General features: G+C 32.0%; 1 protein-coding gene and 2 non-coding genes across 3 annotated transcripts; all 3 read left to right on the forward strand.

The window, feature by feature from the left end:
• Positions 1 to 240: 240 nt before the first annotated feature.
• On the forward strand, positions 241 to 435 carry LOC131026675 (U2 spliceosomal RNA). The gene has a single exon (XR_009102372.2). It is a non-coding gene; the product is annotated as a U2 spliceosomal RNA (small nuclear RNA).
• Positions 436 to 12,718: 12,283 nt separating this feature from the next.
• Positions 12,719 to 13,455, forward strand: LOC131026667 (thioredoxin-like protein YLS8). The gene is given in 2 exon segments (XM_057956600.2): positions 12,719 to 13,025; positions 13,027 to 13,455. Coding segments are annotated over 2 exon segments (414 nt in total). The 5' UTR covers positions 12,719 to 12,849; the 3' UTR covers positions 13,265 to 13,455.
• Positions 13,456 to 23,883: 10,428 nt separating this feature from the next.
• Positions 23,884 to 24,078, forward strand: LOC131026673 (U2 spliceosomal RNA). The gene has a single exon (XR_009102370.2). It is a non-coding gene; the product is annotated as a U2 spliceosomal RNA (small nuclear RNA).
• Positions 24,079 to 25,302: the final 1,224 nt, after the last annotated feature.

The raw sequence follows: 25,302 nt of genomic DNA on the forward strand, positions 1-25,302 counted from the left end.
GTGGGGAATCATTAACACAATCTTTTTATTTAGGCTACAAAGTTTTAGAGAAATATCTAGTGTCACATCTCCTTTACGAGAAAACCGAGGGGCCACTACAATATCCCCTCCAACTGAAAAGTCCTCCGATGGGCTAAGATTGAACAGTCCTCCGTCGAGATAATTTATCCCACATGTAGCAGGGAAAGAAATCAGAAGAAAACGTAGGTATAAATAACGGGGGAAAACTCATTTCAAAGCATACCTTTCTCGGCCTTTTGGCTAAGATCAAGTGTAGTATCTGTTCTTATCAGTTTAATATCTGATATGTGGTTCAATGAACCACACGATATTAAATTAATTTCTTGAGGGGGAAGTCTCATACGGTAGCTTGCTGCCAGAGCCTTCGAGCGTCGCTTCTGTATTGCACTACAGCAGAAGCCTGGCGCACCCCACACCCCCAAATCAATTGTCAAATTAATATTGTTTTTCTGCTAATTAAGTAAACTTGTTTTATTTGAAATTAAGGGTATTCTGGCAATCTGTTAAGTGGAACTCTTGAGTCGCAGGAAAAGCCTGTTGTTGTTTGGATTCATTTTCACAAGTTCAATCTGTTCTGACGGGGCGAAGCTGCAGAGAAAGACAAGCAAACCATTTCATTGCGGAAGGATCTGTGTGAATGCGTGGAAAAGGTTTTTGGTGTTTGTATCAATTCGCCTGCGAAAAATGTAGATGAAACGGTCCAAATATGGAAGAGAGAAATTTTTTGCCCTAACTTAGAAAAATGATGTGTTGATGAATCTATCGAAATCTGGAAAAAGAAAAATCCCGCCATGAAGGAATTAGAGCTACGTTAGATTATCTTGCTGTATAAGATGTTAGCCTGATTCTGAGTTCTGCACAAAGGAGGCTTAATACCTCAAAATTTATAGTAATATTTAGTGGTTTTTGTTCTGATGTAATTAGAAAAAGGGCATCTCGTAATCTAATGTTCTTCGAAGGAAATGAAAATGAGCACAAGAAGAAAACCCACCAGATTGCAAGACTACAAAGCTCATCTATGCATTGATGAAAACTGTTTTTTTGATGAAAACTGTTTTTGAGTTATTGATTGTAAATGGATGTTCAAAATCAAGTTCAACTTCACATTTGAGGGTTTCAATAGATAAGAAAAAATGAGATTGGCAGCTAATGGATATAAATGAAGATCACAATGGGAGTTAACATATTCAAATTAATCAAAAACATATTCAAATTAATCAAAAACATATTCAAATTATTCAAAATGTAGATATTCAAAGCATTCAAAATGTCAAAAAGTAATTGATTAATGTTAGAAATTGATCAAGGTTTATATGGTTATAATAGTGGAAGAATAGTGAAAAGTAAGACAATTTGAAATCTTATTAGGTTTATGATAATGCAGATAATCAACAATATATTGATTTTTATGACTATTAAGAGACTTTGTGAAACCAATATAGCACAAGGGATTGAGATGTATAGGCAGCTCTTCTAACATCTATTTGTACTTACCTAGATGTGTTGGCATGATTCTTTTGGTGTAATGAGGTGCAAAAATGAAAAATATTATTCCACTACCATTTCATTGAACAAAATCGACATATTTGGTAGCATTCTATTTGTTGCTGTCGGGGAAAAACAAATTTAAGTCAAGAAAATTAAGATATGATTTTGTATGTGGATTCAACATCCATCTTTAGGTCTAGATGGGAAAACATCCATCTTTAGGTCTAGATAGGATATTCTTGCATACCATAGTTTGAGAGAATAGTTATGTCAAATTTTAATACTTTTCTCGTTTCAAGGCTCTTTAGAAACTTCATTGGTCGGATGTAGCTCAAAAATATTCACTTGTTCATGTTATCATGTTTTTTTTGGTGCCATGTGGTGCAAAATGCAAAATATTGCTCATAACACTCTTTCATTGAACACCATTATAATATTTAGCAATATTGCATTTGTCATTGTTGTAGGAAAAAAAATGAGGCGATGAAAACCAAGATAGGTATTTGTAGGTGGATTTGATGTCCACTTGTAGGTTTAGACAATAGATTTATAGGTGCCATAATTTGAGGAATAGTCGTGTGAAAGTTTGGCACTTTCTTGGTCTTACTTTCTTGGTCTTAGGACTTTTAAGAGACTTGGCTCGACCATTGTAGCCCAGAAGGATTGTGTAGAAAAATGATGCCTCTACTAGTATTATATATCAATGATGCCTCCTCTAGTATTATATATCCCATTCAGACATGTCGACATGGGTAGTTTATTACCATAAGTTCCAAAATGCAAAATATCACCGAAAGCACCCTTTCACTAAACAAAATTGAAGCATTTGACAATGGTTCTGGCTATGGGGCCAATAGAATGCACCAGCTCCGTAGTGTATTTATAAGTCTTAACTTATGAATACACTATGGAGCTGGTGCATTCTATCGGCCCCATAGACAATGCCTTTGACAACATCATGTTCATGTTGAAAAAAATGAGAGGTTACTGTTGGTGGAAATGACATCTACATGTAGGTTCAATTGAGATATTCATGGGTTCTATAGTTTGAGATAATGGTCATTTCAAAGTTTGACATTTTTTGATCTTAGGGATCTTAAGAGACTTAGCTAGACCATTATAGCCCAAAAGAATCAAGATAATTGGGTAGTAAAAGGATTCTTCCACTAGTATTATTCAATCCACTTGGATAGGTTGTTGCGGTGCATTGATATGCAAAATGTAAAATATTAGTATTGCCCTTTCATTGAATGAAATTGAAGCATTTAAGAACATTACATTTGTTGTTGCTATGGTAAAATGGATTCGACTTGAGAAAAACAAACATATGTTATTACAGGTAGAATCAACATGTACTTATAGGTGAAGATGAGAGATTCTAGGTGCCATGGTTTGAGGGAATGAACATGCCAAATTTTAACACTCTTTTTTGGTCTTATGGCTCTTATGTGATTTCATTGGACTAGTCTATCAAAGAAGTATCATAATCATTAGGTTGTGAAATGATTCCTCCAATGGAATTATATAGCTCACTTGGATGTGTTGATGCGGTTAGTTAGGTGCCACGAGATATAGATTGCAAAATATTGCTCATAGAACACTTTTATTGAACCAAAATTGAAACATTTGGCAACATTGTGTCCACTATCATCACAAGTAAATAAATTCAAGTTGAGAAAAAATGACAAAGGTTATTTTAGTTAGTATAGATATGCACCTATAGGCTTAAATGAGGAATTTGTTGATGCCATAGTTTGAGAGAATGAATTGTGCCAAGGTTTAACATTTTTTTTTGTCTAAAAACTCTTACTTGAAATTTTGTCAAATCATTTTATCTTAGAAGGATTAAGATGCTTAGGAAGAAAAAAGGCATCCTTAATAACATTATCCATCAAATTTGGAGATTTTGGCATAGCCAATTTGGTGCCATGAGTTGTACAATGAAAAAAATTCTCATAGCGCCCTCTCACTAAATGAAATCGAATCATTTAGAAATGTTACATTCATTGTTGCTATAAGAAAATTAATTCATTGAGAAAAAATGTGAGAGGTTATTATAGGTGGAACTTATGACCACCTATAATTTTACATGAGAGATTCATAGGCGTGATAATGTGAGAGAATAACTATGCCAAAGTTTGACACTTTTTTGGTCTTGAGGATTTAAAGGGAGTTCATTGGATCATTATAGCTGGATTGAGATTCTTCAGAAGTGAAATAAAAGCTCCAATAGAGATATCTATCACACTTAGGTGTGTTGGCATGGTAAAATTAGTGTCAAAAGGTGTATAATGTAAAATATGAGCACCCTTTTACTAAACAAATTGAAGTATTTGATAACATTGTGTTCATTATTGTCATGAGAAAATGAATTCAATTTGAAAAGAATATGAGAGATTATTCTAAGTAGACCCAAAATACACCTATTGGTTTAGATGAAAGATTCTTGGATGGTATGGTTTGAGAGTATAATCATGCAATATTTTAGCACTTTTTGGCCTCAAGGCTCCTAAGAGACTTTACTAGTCCAATGTATCTTGAAGGGATTAGAATGTGTGGGAAAAAAGATACCTCTAGCAGAAGTAAACTACCAACTTAGGTGTTTTGGAATTGTTGGTTTCATTTTTTAAGGTGTGGAAATCAAAATATCACTCTTAGCACCCTTTCACTTAATCAAATTAATGAATTTTGCAACAGTACATTCATCATCATTGTGGGGAAAGGAATACGACTTGAGCAAAAATGAGATATTTTTTGGTAGATGGACTTAATGTCAATTTTTAGGTTTAGATGAGATATTCCTAGGTGCCATGGTTTGAGAGTACAATCATGCCAAATATTGGGACCTTTAGACTTTGCCAATCCAATATAATTTGAAAGGATAAGGATGTGTGGGTACTAAAAAGACACATATAATAATAGTAACCAACCCACCTGGAAATTTTGGGATAGTATATTTGGTGCCACAAGGTGTAAAATATAAAATATCACTCCTAGAACTCTTTCCTTGAATATAGAAGCATTTAATAACATTATATTCATCATCATTGTTGTAAAATGAATTTGAGTTGAGAAAAATTGAGATAAATTTGTAGGTAGACTTGACCTCCACCTCTCAATTTAGATTTGAGATTCATGGGTGCATGGTTTGAGAGTTCAATCATGCCAAAGTTTGACACTTTTTAGGTTTTGGGGCTCTTTAGAGACTTCAATTATCTAATTTAGCCCAAAAATATTAGGATTTGGTAGTAGAAAAAAAAAACACCTCTATTAGTAATGATCCACACACTTGAATGTGATTGTGTAATCATTTTGGTGCCACAAGGTGCAAAATACAAAATACCACTCCTAGAATCCTTTCATTGAACCAAATTGAAGAATTTTATATTGAATTTATCATATTAGTAGAAAATTTTGTTTCTATGATATTTCATTGAAAATTTGACTTGTCTAGGGTGATGATAAACATTCACAAAAATTAGAGAAAACATTTTTAGATTATCATTTTTTCTTTTATGTTTGAGAAAGGTAATTAATGTACTAACTAATATTTATGTTAACATTAAGCATGCCACAAATGCTTATCCTTATTAAATACTTGGGACTATATATAATATATACTTAGGTATATATCATATTAGGACCATAACATTCTCTTCCCCTTCAGAATAGCATTGCCCTCAATGCTTAGCAACTCTATTTTTTTTTGTATTAATCATTCATCATTCCATGTTGCATATTAAGTTGGCTACTTCTTCTATTTGATTAGGAATTTTTATATGGCTCTATTTTGCAATCTGATTTTGGAAGTGCCATGCATTTTCCATGTTGCATCTTCAATTGGCTAATTCTTCTATTTGATTAGGAATTCTGATATGGCTCTATTTTGCAATCTGATTTTGGAAGTTCCATGCATTTTTGTATACTTTGCATGATTTTTTTCATATCATTAGTAGGAATAAATGAGAGATTCCACAAAAATATGCATTCTCAACAAATCTATCCACAACAAGCAAGATTACATAAAGATTATTTGTGATCTAGAATCAAGTTGGTTGGGGGAATCAAACCACCACCTCTCATCTCCAACTTTTCCTCTTAGCCAATACACCACGCAATGCATTCTATTCTAAAAGGGGCATTTATTTTATTTAAAGTATGTTGGGGCCGGTATCCGGGGTTCAAGTGGTTCGAACTCCTGAACCCAATGTTTCACATTCTTCTCCCTACCATTGAACCGCCCACATATTTCAGGATACAAAGGGAAAATAATTTATTTTAAAAAGCCCATTGAGATAAGGCCGAGATTGGAGGGCTTGGGTCAAGCCCGAGCTCCCCCAAAATTAAACATAAAATAAAAACTAGCAATTGCACTTTGGTGTGCAATGGGTACGCCAAATAAATGTGGAGGGTCAATTAGAAAAAAAGGGTCCATTTCTTGCATACATGACATCAATTGGTAGGCCATTTAGCAAATGATGTTTTTTTGTGAAAAAGGTATCAATGGAGAAGTGATAGCTTCAAATCAACTATGCATCCTCTTACAAGGACTTCAATGAAGCAAAACCTCTGAATGAGAAAGTTAATTAGGCTCCATCACCAATAATTTATCAGAGAGAGAGAGAGAGAGAGAGAGAGAGAGAGAGAGAGAGAGAGAGAGAGAGAGAGAGAGAGAGAGAGAGAGAGAGAGAGAGAGAGAGAGAGGCGCAAGGATTTTTTAGTATCGACTCTATCTACATGTTAATTTTTCATTAGCTTGACGGATTCCAAGGACAATTGCATATATATTTTGTGCATATTTTACGATCATAGAAATTCTACTAAGCAATTTTCTCCCACATAATTGGATCACTTTAACTATAATAAAGATTATTTCTCTACTTAGAATATAATATTAAATTAATCTATAAATTATGATGTAATATTAAATAAAATTTTAATGATGTTTATTATAAATTATATATTATAATATAATAATGAGTAAAACCTTAAAAATAAAAAATTATATATATATATATATGCAAGAGTAATATTAATATAAATAGTTTATTTAGTGTATAATTATAATTCATGGGATCAATTTGTAGCCCATCTAACAAATGATGTTGTTTGTTCAAATAATGTCTTAATGAAGAAATGATAGCTTGAAAATAATTATGCATTCATTTATAGGGTTCTAAATATGAAGTAAAATCCTCTAAATCAGGAAGATAATCAGGAACCATTATCAACAATCTCATATTATGTTTGTAAGAGAGAGAGAGAGAGAGAGAGAGAGAGAGAGAGAGAGAGAGAGAGAGAGAGAGAGAGAGAGAGAGAGAGAGATCAATAAATAGATAGAGGGGAGAGATGAAAGAAGAAAAATGGAGGGATAGAGATAAAGAGGCAAAGAGATATTGATAGAAAGGTATAGAGAGAGGGAGATGGATGGTTACACAGAGGGAACATGTCTAGATATAGAGAGGGAGAGAGGGCGATAGAGGTAAAGATGAAGATAGAGAAAGACAGGAAGATTGAGATAAATAAATAAAGATAGAGAGGGGTAGAGGGGGAAATAAAGACAACAAGAGATAGGGAGATAGAGAAGAAGATGTAGAGAGAGATATAAAGGAAGAGGGAGAAGGAGAAATGGAGAAAGATTTAAACACAGATAGAGATATAAGAAGATGTTGTGAGAGAGAGAGAGAGAGAGAGAGAGAGAGAGAGAGAGAGAGAGAGAGAGAGAGAGAGAGAGAGAGAGAGAGAGAGAGAGAGAGAGAGAGAGAGAGAGAGAGAGAGAGAGAGAGAGAGAGAGAGAGAGACGAAGAAAGGGATAAAATTTATTCTATTATATAAATTTAAATAAAAATATAAATATAAAATTTCACAATAGTATGAATGTTAATAGATTTTCTTTTAAAAAATAGACATTTTTATAAATATTTTCTTTAAAAAATAAAAAAGATAAATTAACTTTTCAAATTTTATATGTTTTTAATTAACCAAATTCACTAGCACTTATCACGAGTCCTAGAAACAATGACTCCATATATGGTATACATTACACTACGATAATCGTACTCCATGAGATGTGATCACATTCTTCTTTTTTCATATGGGTAAATTATTTATGGGTGTCCAACAATCTTCTATGCTTGACTTAAATGTAAACAACCTTAATTTTAACAAGTCACTATTATTTTCTTGTTCATGATTATAATTTGTTCACTTTGTTGTAATGAGGGATAGACTAGTTGAAAGGTGTTTGCCAAAACAATATTTTATATATTATATTAATACATATATAATATATATATGCATTTAACATTTAATATGACATATTAATATACATGTAATATTCATTATATATTAGATAAAATAAATAAATTTAATTATATATTCATTATATAATATTTATATGTATTTAGTATCTACATATATTTGATATAAAAAATTAAAACTAAATAAATATTATAAAAGAACAAGTGTTTATCACAACAATGTTTGATATTTCATAATAAAATAAAATAAATATTGTACAGATAACTTTTTTTTATTCTTTAATTTAATATTGATTTTACAATACATATTAATATATTCTATATCTATATAATTATAATTAAATCTATTTACTTAAAATTAAAATGGACATCTTTTTAGGCATATTTAAGGCTGGTGTAATGTTGTCTGGAAGGAAAACTTGTAATCCTAATAATAATAATAAAAAAATGAAATGTTATCACTTGTGTTGAAAGATGGAAAAGGTACTTTCATAACATGATTAAGATAGGTCTGTGATGTCCCATGCTATATTTTTGTAATATATTAAGCAATACATGTACGGTGGCATATATGAATTTTTAGACATCAAATCGAATTTGGTCCGACATTTGTGAAATCTAGGATTTCTTATGCCAAAATATAAATTAGATTTGAAAAAGGCAATAAATGTATGGGATTATTTAAAACAATGAATGTTGTGCATTTCCCCATGAGCAATGGTGAAGTGGAGCGACGGGGTTAATGTTGTGTACGGTGAATGGTGGATGACAGTAAAGGAAATGACACACATTCCAACCTTGTATGCATGAGATACAAAAATGAGCGCACAAGATATGAGCAGAAATGAGAAAACGTATGAGCAGAAATGAGGAAAACGACGAACAGAACCCTATGAAACCTTGATTACCTTTCTTCATATATGTGCATTTAGTAATGCATCGGGAGAGGTAAAAATTACCAAAATAAAATTTTTATCAACGACGATAGATGTCCCAATCGTCTTGCACGCCTTTAGCTAAATGCACACCATTGATTTTATATTTCAGGTCATCCATTTCATAGAATGAGATGCCTTCGGCATAATTATGGATTAAAGTCCAACTACCTACGAAGTACACATATATTATTTGATTGTGGAATATCAATTAGGAATATTTTTTTATTTTTTATTTTGCATATATTTGTGCTATAAAAGATATCAATTGGTAGCGTATTTAGCAAACGACGTAGTTTGTGCAACAAAGTTCTAAATGGAGAAGTGATAACTTCAAATAAATTATACATCCACTTACAAGGATCAAAACATTATTAAAATAAAACCATTGAATCAAGAAGATAACTAGGTTCCATCACCAATATGATCAAGTTATGTGTGTGTGTGTGTGTGTGTGTGTGAGAGAGAGAGAGAGAGAGAGAGAGAGAGAGAGAGAGAGAGAGAGAGAGAGAGAGAGAGAGAGAGAGAGAGAGAGAGAGAGAGAGAGAGATGGAAGAGATAAATATACGTTTGAAATAGTTTATGGAATTAATAGGCTCTTTTATTGAACCCATTGTGTAGTTAGATTTGAATTTGTAAACCATGTTTGTAAGTTTGAAGAATGTGAGCATATATTGTATGGTACCAATTCACATGTGATCTAGGTATGCAAATATTGAGAATGTAGGTAAGTTTTGATACCAATTATCAATTACATTTAATTGTAAGACATGATTACAAATCTTAGTAATGTTGGTCAAGTTGTAGTATATCAATTATGGCATACATTTTATCATATGATCTACACTTACAAACTTTAAGACATGGAGCATAGTGTATGTTACCAAATTATATGTACTATGTGTTTAAAAAATTGTGAGTGTGACAAAAGTTGTTTGGTATTGATGACGAGTTATATTTGACCATGTTCCATGTCAACAAACCTTTAATATTTTATTGTGATATGCAATTAGAGATTTTAAGTATGTTAAGTGAACTATCATCTACCAGCTATGGGCTACCTTTGATTGTGATCAATATTTACAAATCTAAAGAACTTGACATAAATTGCATGTTATTGATTGTTTATTGCATTCACCATTGGTCCATGTTTATAAATATTAAGAATGTTGGGTAGGTTTTAGTTTATCAGCAACATGAATTTGATTTTTTTTTAAATGTTACTCAAGTTTTTTCATACAATCATTAAATATATTATGTTATTACGTCTTTAATATTATATTTAAAAAATATAGTTAACATTTATTGCTAGATGAAAATATACTAATTTGTAGAAAGTGAGTTTATTAATCAATATATTATACAATTTATAAAATTATCATAATATAAAAAATATTATTATTTTGTATTATTTCACAATAAATATATTCAAAATAGAAATAATCTATATTATATTACAACACACAAAAGATAGAATAATTATTTTTTTCAAATTAAATATTTTTAATAAACTCTCAATCTCTAGTGCACCCTATATATGCCTCATAACTTGATCCAACCTCATTTCATCTTTTAATTTAAAAAGTCTCTCTTTTGTAAACGCAGGTCCATGAAGTATACAAAGTTTGATTTGGTACACGGTAGAGGTGAATGCCTACAAGACTTCATGTAGTGGGTTAGCTCATATAAACGCTATGAAATTTCGAAAATGTTGAAGCATTTTTTCAAACGCAATACAGAGAACATCACTTCAACCGAGGCATGTCGTGTCATGTTGTCACTGATGCTGAGGAGTAAAAAATAACAGTGAAAAAGGACAAATTCTCTGGAAACGATATTTTAATAATAATATCTTCTATACGGAAGCGTGTGTAGGACTATGCAAAAATAGCTTTGCACACAAAACATTTTCAGGAGTGTAAAACTGGGAATGAAAAACAATAAAGAAAATCAGTCCGAAAGAAAAAAAAAATAGATGAAAAACTATGAACGGACACTATGCATTGAATCGTCTTGCATCCATTTTCAACCAATGCTTACCATCGATTGCAATAAATTAGCTTGTCTATTTTCAGATAGGAGACGCCTTCCGCATAATTATAAACCCGAAAATATTATATGGGGATATTTTAGACGAGTTAAGGTTATTCTTGACAAATTAACAAGATTCAAATGTTATTTAAGAGGGATTTTTAAATATTACATGTTGTAAATAAGAGATATGAATGATTTTAAAATCATTTGGTTTTAAGACAAATTGGGCAAACATGGTGTATAAAAGAGGGGTAAGTGGGGAGTTTGAGGAGTGGTAATTTGGGAGAGAAGTTTTTATGGAGTTTGAGTTTTCATCTCTATGCAAGTTGGAAGGCTAACGTCTTGCTATTGCATTTGAAGGAGAAGGACTTTGTACTAATTGTAATCGGGAGACTTGTAACTTGTCCAAGTTGAAAACCTTGTAACTATTGTTGGAGCATAATCAAGGATCGGTCACTTTGTTGGAGACGGGCCCGGAGATGTAGCCATATTGGTGAACTCCATTTTCAACTCGTGCTCTTGTCTTCTCTCTTCTTTCTCTCTTTGCTAATTTATCGCTTTATTATTTGTTATGATCATTTAAGCATTTCAATTACGTTTTTAAGACCTTCAATTTAATCATTGTAATAGTTAATCATACACGTGCAACAGTCATAGATCCTAACATCAGATCAATTTGACATAACCACACAATGAATTTCATTAGTATCTCTATCAAGTGTTGTATAAGTATACCTAATATTTGTAAGAGGCTTGGAGTCTTTATTTTTTTCCTTTTATTCTGTTGGCATATAAAACATTCCACGACACATTTTTGGATATTTACTTTAATACATTCCCAAAAGAAATGTTTCTTTATAAGATGATAGGTATAAATAAATATTCTATAGTATCTTGTTAGACCCCAAAATCCTCAATCCTCACTAAGATGAATGATCTTATTTTCATTGAAGAATCCAAGAAGAAAGTAATAAATGCTAATCATGTAACCACAATTTCAACGAAAAGATGATTTTTAAAAGAGACACGTTATATACTCTTCCTATTATCTCCTCTTAAGAATTGTTTATACCATTTAATGTTATTTTGTCATTTAATTTCCATACTTATGTGGATTTAATTTATCTAAATATTGTAATATACATCCAACCTCAATGTTTAGGATTCAACCACATTGTTGACATGTTTGGATTATAGACACAATGTACACCCATGAGCTATAAAGTAATAAGCTAATATAGACATAGTTTTCTTAGCTACATATAATATCAACAATAATTCAATAATTACATTCATAGAGAAATCTATAAAATATGCACGCCACTATTGAGATGCAAAATGATCATGTTGGGATTGGAGATTGTTATGTGAAATCAGGGTCAACATGTTTCCATTTAAATCTAAATCCATAACTAAAAATAAAACCAATTCAATCTAATTCTAGAGCTTTAAAGCTAAAAAAAACAAATCAATTTGACGATTTCAAACATTTTAAGACAATAAAATGATGTTTCTAAATCAACACATATAATAAGGATATATTGTTTAGAAAAAAACATTTGATTATCCCATGCTTTTTCATTTTATGAACACACTATTCATTCCCTATTTGTGAATATAAACACCTCTCAATGTACTTAAATTCCATCTTAAATCATAAATAATTTTATATCAGATTTTTCATAATCCAAATATTATAAATCTATCAAAAAATCAAGAAATATCACTTTAAAATTATTATTTCAATTACTTAAAATTCAATTTAATTTAATTTATATTTAAAAATTTATTTATATTTACATAAACTATATTTAATTTATTTTTACCATTTTTGGAAATCAAAAAAATATCTTAAAAATAATCTAAAAATGCTAGTAACTTTTTAATCACACTTCATAATCAAATGATAAAAACCCATGACAAGTTCACAAATGATCTCTTTACACTCACATAATTCAAAAAACTGTGCACAAATAGAAGTTTCGAGAAGATCCAACTCCACCAAGAGACCAGAAATCCCTATTTATATCCCTACCTATCTGTTTTTTGTTCGTGGAAGAAAATTCCTGAAGCATTAAGGCCACTCTGCAACTCCGACAACTAACAGAAAAATGTCGTATCTTCTTCCTCATCTGCACTCAGGATGGGCTGTGGATCAGGCAATTCTGTCAGAGGGGGAGCGTTTGGTTGTGGTCCGATTCGGCCATGACTGGGACGACACATGCATGCAGATGGACGAAGTTCTTGCAAGCGTGGCAGAGTCTGTCAAGAATTTTGCCGTCATTTACAGAGGTCCCTGATTTCAACACCATGTATAAGCTCTATGATCCCTGCACTGTCATGTTCTTCTTCCGTAATAAGCACATTATGATCGATTTGGGGACAGGTAATAATAACAAGATCAATTGGGCTCTTAAAGATAAGCAGGAGTTTATTGACATAGTCGAGACTGTTTACAGAGGTGCCAGAAAAGGCCGTGGGCTTGTCATATCTCCAAAGGATTATTCTACTAAGTATAGATATTAAAGTTCCCATCTTTAGATGTTTATTAGGGTTTTTTTGTAGAGATTTATAAATTAGGGTTTCTCAGTATGGCCATGGATCGATGTGGCTTGTGCCAAATGGAGGAGAACAGAATGTTCTCTGTATAAATTGTATCATTTTTATGATTCTGAACATAAAAGAAATCGAAGGTGTTTTGTATAATTCACTCGTAATTCTCTTATTAGCTGTTCTGAAAATGCTTTGATGGTGGTGAATCGCAACCAGGCCTGCAATTTTAAACAAATCCATTAAAGAAGTCATGCATACCAGAGATATCTTATAATAGTAATAGAAGAGAATCATTTGTAAAAGAAATATTCTTCTAAAATGCTAAACATCAAGAATACAAATCCATTAAAGCAGTCATGCATGCATGCAAAAAGCTGTGAATCTAGCTAGAGAGAAGTGGCGAAGGTTCTATTTTATTTGGAGTAATAAAATAACACCTTCACAAAAACTGAAACATAAAAAAAAAATGGATTTTTGTTTACTGACATTTTGATGTCATAAATATTGAATTCTTAATGAAGCATTGTTTATTCAAATATTCAAAAAATATCTTATATTATAGAATTTCGATTTGTATGTATGCACTATAAAAGGAGTTTTGGTTTCAGCACATTTTCAAATGATTTTCAAATCTTAGGAAACAACAATTGACATCTCTCATCTTATCGTGGTAAAGATCTTTATATTATGTTAAAATATATGAAAGATAGGATGAATATAGACATCTTAACATCATGTTGGGATTGCCCTACTCTTAATGGGAAGAAAAAACTATAAGATTGAAAGAGCAAGGTGGGTTTTTCTCACTTCCTAGTAAGGGAGGCTGATTTCCTCTTGTTCAAGACTCTACCCTTTGATATATCTATCCTAAAAAAGGTCGGTTCACTTTGACAAATAGAACAAAAGGGAGAGATCCGATCTTAGCAAGGCTTGATAGTTTTTTGGCTTCTACTTCCTAGGTTGACAATAAATTTATACAAAACTTTAAAAAAAAATCTGCAAGATGGCTTTAATCATTGGCCTATTTCCTTGAACTATTGATCTAGACATTTCTCCAAATATGCTCCTTATAAATGCAAATAAATGTGGTTGACCCATAAATTTTGAATAGTTGGCTTCTTCCTTGTAGAAGAATAAGAATGATTGATATGAAGTAAAAATGTATGTTTTAAAGTCAAAAGCTGAAAACCCTTGAGTTTTGACTCAGATTTGAATCACAAGGTTTTCAAAATTCTATTTAAGAAGGCTGGACTAAAAAATACAAGGACAAATATTGAATTTATGATCTTAAATAATGAAGTACCAGTGTCTCTTATGGAAGAAAAATATTTTATCCATTCTAATCTTTGATGAATGCTAGATATGGAAATCTAGAATCAGATAGTTGCAAGAGGGAGATTTAAATATCAATTTTTTTACTTGTTATATAAAATTAGATAATAAAGTAGTCTCATCTCAAAGCTCAAGTGGAAGATGTTAGTCTCATTGAGGACCGCTAAGCCCTTGAGATCTCTCTAGTTTCCTTCTAGAAGAATATGATCTTAATGAATAACAATGAATGTTACACAAAGCAAACACAAAGCAAGTTCTCTATTATAGTCAAATCCATTAGTCAACTTGAGAATGATTTTCTAATGTAAATAGAAAGCTAGAGAGTTCTCTTTGATATGGCAAGAAGGGCAATCTCTTTGATATGGCAAGAAGGGCAATCTCTTTGATATGGCAAGAAGGGCATAAAGGGCTTCCCAACTTTATTCTTCCAATTTTTTTTGGGTCCCCTAAGGAATAAGTTTTGAGAAATCATGCTAGAATTGAGTATACACCTATTTTAAGAGCCTTCAATTCTACCTTTGTTACTCTTATTCACAAGAAGAAAAAAATATTCAAGATTGAGGATTCCATGTCTATTGCTTTGCATAATACCATCTGCAAAATTTAAATTTAAAGTGGTGGTTGATAGAATAAAAGATCTCCTTTCAACTATTATCTCTAAGGAAAAGGGAGTTTATGTATGGAAAGCAAATCATGGATGGTATAGTTACAATGCATCAATTGATTCCTTCCTTACAAGACAACAATAGGAAAGGTATGATCCTCAAATTGAACACTTCCAAATCCTATGATAAAGTTAGCTAGAACTTCCCTGATTGTGTTTTAAAGAATTGAATGTTCTAATTAGATTGGAGAGCTTGGATCAAGAGCTATTACTCCATTGATAATTAATTTTTTTTTGTGATGCTCAATATCTCAATGAAAATGTTTTCTTAGGCCTCTTAAAGTTTAAGGTAGTGAGATTCTCTATGCCCTTGTATTTTCATTATTAGGGTAGAATCTTTGGGCAAGTACATTAGGGCCCTCAAAGATGGAGTATCTCTAAAGGGGCTTCAAACTTCATCCATAGGAAAGGACTTTATTCGCCAACAAATTTGTTGATAATACTATGCTATTTTTTTGTCCCTGCTATTAAGGAATATAGATGTATCAGAGATCTTCTTGGGGACTATGAACAAGCCTTCATACAAAAGGTAAATATGGAGAAATCTAAATTCTTTTGCCTCGATATTAATAGTATTGAACATGACCACCTCAAATAAATACACATCATCTAAGAAATGAAGCCTCCCAAATACCTTTCTTGGTTGTTCTTTTGAAAGTTATTTTCCAAGCAATTATTGTATATAGATTCTCTTTGATACTAGTCCCTAGAACTATAATTTCCCACATTCCTAATTCTATGAGGAATTTTCAATGGTAGGTTATGGGAGATCATTTAAAATATCCTTTAGTCTCATGGAAGGATATTTCTATGGCTAAGAAAAAGGTCATCTTGGCCAAGCAAGGATACTTATCTCTTTAATCAAGCTCTTTTGGCTAAGTTGGTTTAGAAGTTCATTTTAAATAAAGATGATTTTTAGATCAATGTTATTAGAGAGTGGTATATTTCTAGCGACTACTTATCATCTTGATGCAGACAAGGTAGTGAGGTCCAATGAAGGACAACCCTGCCTTGCATCCTATAACACAATCACCATGAAAGATATCGGTAACTGGTTGACACAACACAAGATATAACCGGGGAAAATAGGAAAGAGCAATCCTTATAATAGTTTAATGAATTACATATGCCCTCAAGCTTTACACATGTTGGACTACAGTCCAGGATTACAAAACGATTCTCAGAACTCAAATCTATGATCCACAGATCATCTGCTCAACAATTCGGCCTTCGGTAACAGTCTGCACTCATCCGAACCTTAGTCCCTCTGGACTTCAGTCCCCCTAGACCAGAATCTCTCTAGAAACTACATCTGTTCTAAATCTTTTCTTCGTCGAGGTTCCGTTGTCTCAAATCAATCTCCTATATTCCTCTTTATACCATCCGCAAGCAACCAAAACTCGATCAAGTCGGCCAAAGGTCTACCAGTTCATAATGAAATGTGCAAACAATAATATGTCGGCCCAAATCACCAAGAACACCTCCAATAATGCTTAGGACTTCACGTGGATCCCCAAGAACATCGGTCAGGTCCAAAACAACATCTCTTAATGATCCGCAAGTTACGGAAACCATCTGCAACCCAATTCTTCTTCGCTCCACACACTGCAAGACCAACCAGTAAGAACACACCAACACCAGACCAATACTAGAATCGATATCTCATCGGAATCGAATCCAAATGCCATGAATCTCGAATATCCTTAAAACAATGTTCTCCAGAAGCTAAATCCAAATCAATAACTTAGAATTCACAAACATGAAGAAACACAACGATCTCCAAGCAACTCCATTGCTAACTGCTCTAACTAGACGAACTACTCAGATGCTCCTACATCACATCCTTTCTTAGAAATTGGAATGATATATGGATCTGTAGCAATCCCCTAAAAGGGGATATGGATATTCAATCCTTAATGTTTATCCTTAAAGGATTTAGGGGCCTCAAAGTTAGGGCTGTTGGGAAAAAGGATCAAAAGCAAGTGGTCATAAAAAATAGACATCCATTCCTCAATCTTTAGATGTTCCAAAGAACGAGCTAACAAAATTTTTTACCACTTTTCTCCAAAGATTTGGGACATTCTAGAGTAGGTAAGATGGTATCTTGGGTTGGTATATGAGAGGAATATGTTCTATTAAATTAATAAAGGGTATAATAATATTTACCTTGCTACTATTGCTTCTACCTCTATTTGGAATAAGATTTGGCAATCATAAACGTGGCCCAAAGTGAACGTTTTCCTCTCACATGTCACTTTCAAATTCTTATTTGGGATCAAATTCAAAGAAAAAAGAATTTATGGTCCCATTTGATGCTCTCTTTGTTTGATTCAATTGGAATTTGTCTCACACATTGTTCTCCATTGTGACTACATGAAAGGCATTTGAAATCTTTTTTTTATTTTGTTTTCTTTCAAGGATTATTTGGAAGGATAGATATGTCTAACAATTCTCAATATATTACAAGAATTAAGGAATATGGTTCCAATTTTTATTATTAAAAAAGTGTGGAGGGAAAGGGATGACAAAAAATTTATTGGAAAAGAAAGGACCCAAGACCAAACATGAAAGGATTTCAAGGAGGTTTTTACATAAAATAATAACCCAGTCCTTTTAAATATTGCTATATTTAGGAATTGAAATGATATTGGAAAAAAATTATACGTCCCTTCCTAAAAGCCCCAAAAAGAGAACAATGGAGCACTAGTGTCCTCTATTGACAAAGAGGGTTGTAACCAATTTTGATGGGGCCTCCAAGAATAATTATGGACTTTTTAAGGTTGAAGCTATAATCAAAATTCATGAATGTGGAGTGGTTTATTTGGGCACTCATTTTATTGTTACATCACCATGAACAATAATGTTGAAGCTAAGAATCCCACCTTGGATTTTAGACTTGGAATTCTTGGAATCTAAAAATTAATTATTAAGGGGGATTTCAACTTGATTATCAATGAACTGGAAAATGAAAAAATCAACCACTAGTGAAATGAAACTTTTATGAATGAAGATTAAGGACTCATCAAACAAATCAAATTTGTATGCATATACCATTACGATAATGGTTTTTTTACATCCTTATCACACATTTGTTACCATTTTTAGCCCTTTAGTCCATGTGTGTGTTATATGACATGTTTTTAGTTGTTTTCCATATCATATGTTTTTTCCTTGCTATTTCATTTCCCTTACCTATGCTTTCATAAGCCTTGTTTATGTTTCCTAGGTAGTGTTTTACATTTAACTATTAGCTTCATCATATGTCCTAACCTTTTCCATTATGTTCTGAAGTCATCAAATTGTTTACCCTTTTTAACCGCTTAGTTTATCATCCCTAGGTTAGCTTTCGATTTAAACCCCACCTTTTCCCCTCCAAAATAATTCCTATAAAAGAAAATTTTCTAACAAATAATCAATTTTTAAATGGCCACCTTGCAAATTAAAATTTTATAAAAAATTGTGCCTAAACCACATTGGAGGTCATTGCCTACACATCTCTGGAACCATGTTAGCCTTGAATTTCATCCTCCCAACAAATATCTTGGATGGTATATCATTTAATGTCACACCTAGAAATAAACTATTATCATTTCTCCAAATTCTTACATAAAATCTATAAATAGGCTTAACCTTTGCTTCATTTTAACATAGAAAAATAAATTTTGGCATAGTTTGTTAGCGATTTCCATTTTTAGCTTAGGTGTAATGATTATAAATTATTTAACTATTGAGTTTGTCATATTTTATCTCCAATAATCATAATATTTTATCTCTTTAATGGGATTTACATGGAAATGTTTATTTTTCCAAGGTACTTTAACTATCCTTTCTTCACTCATTTAACCATATTTTCAAACCACAACCCATCCATTTTTATTCCATTTGAGGCCATTTTCCATCTCAAACCATTTTTCTTTAGAATTTCATTCTATTATGATTTCCTCTTCTATCCCTTTTCACTCATCAAAGTCCGATTTTTCATCTTGGCATGTTACCCAATCACCCTTTGTGAATATGTGTCCCCTTTTCACATTTCCAAAGACCGTAGCCATAACCAAACCCAAACTTCATTAGAGGTGTTGTAGATTATCATTTCACACCCCATGGTATTCCTCTTACAACCCTAAAACTATAATTTAATTAAAATTTATTTTTAAGTCCAAACTCTTTGTCCATCCCAACTCACTTGCATAATTTCCAAGAACCTAAAACAAGATTTTGAAGGATTAATAACATAAGAGAACTTTATATTTTTTTGTTTCCTTTAATATATTAGTTTATTATTATGTTTTATATCTTATATATCACGTTTCAACCTTCTTTGTGTAAAAAAGGCTAAATGCTAATTAAATTTCACTCTTTTGTTTTGGAGTTGAATTGGATACTAAAAATATGAAAATTGAAATCTAGATCTAGGGTTGAAGTGAAAAATTGACATAAATGAACATGAATACATATTTGCAGATTTGATATGAAGCTATAAATATATATTTGTGATGAGGAAGATGAATGGAACTTATGACTAGAATATGATCTTGAAAAAGAGGGTTAATGGAGCTTTGAACGACCTTTTCCCTGGAATGTCGGATGCAAATGAACTTTATCTTTTTGGAACCGAAATTTACTTAGAATCTACTTTGAAAGTTTCATGGAAAATTTGTTGGTCAAAGGAGTGTGGAGCGACCATGTCCTCTTCTTTTCGCGCCTGCAAAAGCTAGACTAATTGTCTCTGTCTGCTCTGTCTAATTCTAGATTAAAAAACCTGAACCTATCACCTGTGCACAAACACAAGAGAAAAGGTGTTGTGGATAGAGGTTTACTTAAGTCAAACCTCGGTATTAGAATTAACCCTATAATTGTAAAATTAAAATTGAAATGTAATGGAAGTGTAAAGCTTGCCTTTTGAGGTTAAAAGCTAGATCTAAATTGAAACGTTTGTAATTGAAATGTTATAGCCTCAAGATGAGTCTTTATTTCAATTTTATGCAAGGATTGATATTTTCATAAAGGATGTAGAATGTCTTCATGAAATCTTGATCATGGATGTCATCTTGAATGCTAATATTTGACTAATTAACCTCTCATTCAATTTCTTGAAAATGTTTGGTTGCTTTCTCACTTGAATTGAATTGAATTCTAACTTGAATCATGTAGAGAGCTAAAAGAGAGATGTTCAAATAAGAGGGTAAGACTTTCTTTTATACTCCACTACATCAAACGTGTTTGAAATTTTGAGACTAGTCGATACAGGAAGGGAACTCATGCTCACATTTTATGATTGTTGTCAGGACTAAAATTGGGCCCCTTTTCTTGGGACAAGGGCACCCAAGGCACCATTTTCCTAGGACAATGGTGCTTAGGGGGTATTTTTCTAGCTAATCAGAGCTGAACAAAGGTCCATAGACCAGATGCTAGATGAAGTTTGAAAATTGAAATTGGTCGAGCAAAATCAAACACAGTCAAAAGTATGGAAGGCTATAATGCCAAAGTGAGCATGAAAATTATATAGGGATATAATTTACAACACTACATGTATCCCCCACTTTAGCGAGAGTATGATCTTACACTCATACTATCAATAAATTATAGAATAGGATTGGAACAAATTCATCAAGACATTAAAGATGCAAGACACACCAAACCCCCTAGAACTTAGGATCTTATCAATCTAATATCAAGACAAAATGAGAAACACATTAAGAGAAGAGAGAGAATGACTATGTTGGAATAGTAAGGCTTATGCCTACTATGGGTCAGGTTGAGAGATAAAATTTGGAATAAAAAAATCAGTGCAAAAGATAACAAAATAAAAGGTTCAGTTTGCAAAGTAATTTGAACAAGTCGTGGTGTGTGATCAAAGTGTACAAACCAAACTTCATGGTGTCTGCACAAAGTGTAACTTATACCAACTCACTACTTTTTTTTTTCTCTTTACTCACAACATCAATAGTTACATTTTATCTTTGATATCGCAGGATACAACAACTCTACAACTATCCTGAAGCCACCTAAAAGGACATTCATCGAAGGCAATATCCACTTTATTGCGAGTGCAATTTTCCATTAAAAAAAATTACTATGCCTTATATGATTCTTATTGGCTATACAAACGCATATCAACTGTACATCCATACAATGATTAGAACTTAACAACAATAGCTATCCTCTTCTCTAACTACCCACACAAGAAATGCAATGTTACTTGTTTTCCCAATTGTACATCCACTTTTCAACAAAAAAACAATTACAATGTCTTGTATGGTTCTCATTATCTATACTATGCCATATCAAATAAATTACTGTATAGTTATTGGTACTTTCCAACATAGCTTTCCTCTTCTCTAACTAGCTACAAAAAAATGTTATGTTGCTTGTTTCTCCGAATGTACATACAAATTTACAAATGTCAGTATTCTGATCCTTTCATTTCATACTATTTGCTTTTACTATGTACATTACATATTTCTAAACATTCAATATATATAGTTCATTTTATATCTTGTTTCTCCCACTCTTTTTCTCGCATCATTATTAATGCGTTTTACTCTTTTTGGATTTGGTCAAAGATCCACAATATTCTTTCTTTTTTTACACCTGCTCAAAGATCCACAATATTCTATAATAATCACCTTCTATTGGTTTTAAAAAGATTATGCATTTGTTTAATACTTTGAACTTAAGATTACTATTTCCTTAACATCTTAATTAGTTAGACATTGTTTCTTTCTAATTATGCATGGAAAATAATGACAAACTTATTATTCTACTGAATACCATTTCTTGTTAATCATAATCTGTCTTGACCACCTTTACTAACTTCAATTTTACTCAAAACTTTTAGTAAAATTATCTCTACAACCTTTCCTAAATTTATAATTTGGAAGAAAACAAATCTCAAAAGTACATTACTACATGATCTTCTGATTGTTTACAAATTAGACAAAACCATACATATTAATTTCCTTCTTCATATACTAAAAAGTAACACAAATTTATTTAATGCTCGATTTTCCAAGAAAATTGTTAAAGATTCAACTATATTTTATTTGCTATTTACATTTCACAGAACTTGCTCTTTCGAGTATTACATATTGCAATGTATTTGCCCACATTACTTATTCCACTAACTTAAATATCTCAATCTTTTACAAAGCTTATTAATTTTGCTCCAATAATACTAAAAAGAAAAAAGAAAAAACTACACCAACATTCATAATTGCATAGATACCAATCTCTTATTGCTCTTTGTTTTGCAATACTTAAAAAAAAATCACCAATTTAAAAAAAATCATGTTGCACTTATCACATTCTTAAAAATTATTCTCATTTTGATTTCCTACTTTACATTTACGCTCTTAACCAAAGCCAAACATAAACTACCCTTACACACATTCTACTTTCAAAATGACTTGCACTATTAAATAGATTGCATTCACTTGTACAGATTCATAGTTTTTTAGATCTTTGCTCCCTTCAATATCTACCAAAACAACTCAAGTTTACATCGAATATTGAAACACTACCTTACTGCAAGATCATATATATATATATATATATATATATAAACGATTAACCCTACTAGACAATTCACATTCGCTTGTAAGAATTCACATTTACTATCCTCTTTTCCTCCCTCCAATACCTACAAATATACTAGACAGTTATGATTTGCCATATATATATATATATATGAAATGATGACGATGAAACACTTTAATTATTCTAATTTACCTTTTACTCTTTACAAATATTCTCTCCCCCAAATGCAAACTCCACTATTCTCCAAAGTGCACTATACTTCTACTAAGCACAAAAAAATACAATGCTTCACTTCCATTGCCAAATGCTATGACAACATAAAATAAAATTGTTTACTATTGCTTTTCCTATACATAACATATTAAAGGTAATAGATTCCATTTTCTAAAGATAACTATACCTAACACTTCTCATACCCTCACCATATAAAATAAAATAAAAAAAATAGTAAAAAACAAAACAAACAAAAAGAAATAACTAAACACCCCACACCTTAAAAACGTCAACCACCCCTACCTACCTTCCTCTACTACACATAGAGCAAACAAAAGTAATACATTCATAAACCATGCAACTGCGAGTATTAATTATCACTAGCATACGCATATTTAAAAAATATATGTAATATATGCCGAGAGATATCTTATAATAGTAATAAAATAACACCTCCACAAAAACTGAAACACGGGATATTTCATGCATTTACCCCTCATTTGCATGTCAAATTGTTTCAAAATTGAATTTTTACTTATGAACATTTTGATGTCATTGTAGATGCCTCTTGACATAAAAAAAGATTTTATAATAGAAAATCATTAACACAATATTTTTATTTAAGCTACAGAGTTTTAAGAAATGTCTATTGCTACATCTCCTTTAGGGCATACGAGAAAACCGAGGGCTCACTTTAATATCGGCCATAACATAAAAAGTCCCTTCCTTCGATGGACTAAGATTAAAGAGTAGTCCGCTCGAGATTGTTTATCCCACATGTAGCAGGCAAATAAATAAGAGGAGAACGTACGTATAAATAAGGGGGGAAAACTCATTTCAAAGCATACCTTTCTCGGCCTTTTGGCTAAGATCAAGTGTAGTATCTGTTCTTATCAGTTTAATATCTGATATGTGGTTCAATGAACCACACGATATTAAATTAATTTCTTGAGGGGGAAGGTTCAAACGGTAGCTTGCTGCCAGAGCCTTCGAGCGTCGCTTCTGTATTGCACTACAGCAGATGCCTGGCGCACCCCACACCCCCAAGTCAATTATTAAATTAATAGCAGTTCCGCTAATTGTATAAATTTGTTTTAGATTTTTTGATGTTTGGAGCACGGGCAATCTGGAAATTTGTTAAGAGGAGCTATTGACTCTGGCAATGAATCACAAGCGAAGCCTTTCGCTGCTCCCATTAATTTTCGGAATGCAATCTCTTCTGACAGGGCAAATCTACAGAAAAGACCATTACGGAAGGAATGGATCTGAATGATGCGTGGAAAGGGGTTTTTATGTTTGCATCCCAGCTTACCTGCAAAAAAAAATGTTAGATGAAACCCTTGAAATCTGGAAAAGAGAATTTTTTTTACCATAACTTGGCAAAATAATGTATTGATGAATTCATCGAAATCTGGAAAAACAAAAATCCTGTCATAAAGAAATTAAAGGTACCGTAGATTATCCTGCTGTGTAAGACGTTAGCCTGATTCTGAGTTTTGCACAAAGGAGGCTTAATACCTCAAAAATTATAGTAATATTTTATTCTGAATTTCTCAAGATTTAGTAGTTTTTGTTTTGATGTAATTAGAAAAGAGGCATCTCATACTGCAATGTTCATGAAAATGAGCAAGAAGAACACTCATCAGATTGCAAGACTACAAAGGTCAACTATGCATTTGATGAAAACTGCTTTTGAGTACTCACGAACCAAGCACTTCTTCAGAAGCAATGAAAGAAGAAAAATGAGTAAGTTATGAATTGGGAGGTGAATACAAATAATTGAAACTGGACATTGAGTTGGTCCTTTTATCTTAGTAAGGAAGTTATTGATTGTAAATGGACGTTCAAAATCAAGTGCACATTTGATGGTTCAATAGATAGGAAAAACATTGGCAGCTAATGGATATAAATGTAGATCAAAGCATTCAAAATGTCAAATAGTAATTGATCAAGGTTTATATGCTTATAATAGTGGAAGATTAAGATAATTTGAAATCTTATAAGGTTTAGGATAATACACATAATCAACAATATGAGACTTTGTGAAACCAATATAGCACAAGCACAAATGGATTGAGATGTATAGGTAGCTCTTTAACATCTTTAGTAAATACTAAAAAAAACTTACCTAGATGTGTTGGTGCAATGACGTGCATGTTATCTCATTGAATAAAGTTGAAATATTTTTGCAACATTTTGTTGGTTGCTGTTATGGAAAAACAAATTTAAGTCGAGGAAAATTGAGATATAATTTTGTCTGTGA

Source organism: Cryptomeria japonica, chromosome 11 (assembly GCF_030272615.1).
Source record: "Cryptomeria japonica chromosome 11, Sugi_1.0, whole genome shotgun sequence".
In the NCBI taxonomy this organism is placed as follows: domain Eukaryota; kingdom Viridiplantae; phylum Streptophyta; class Pinopsida; order Cupressales; family Cupressaceae; genus Cryptomeria; species Cryptomeria japonica.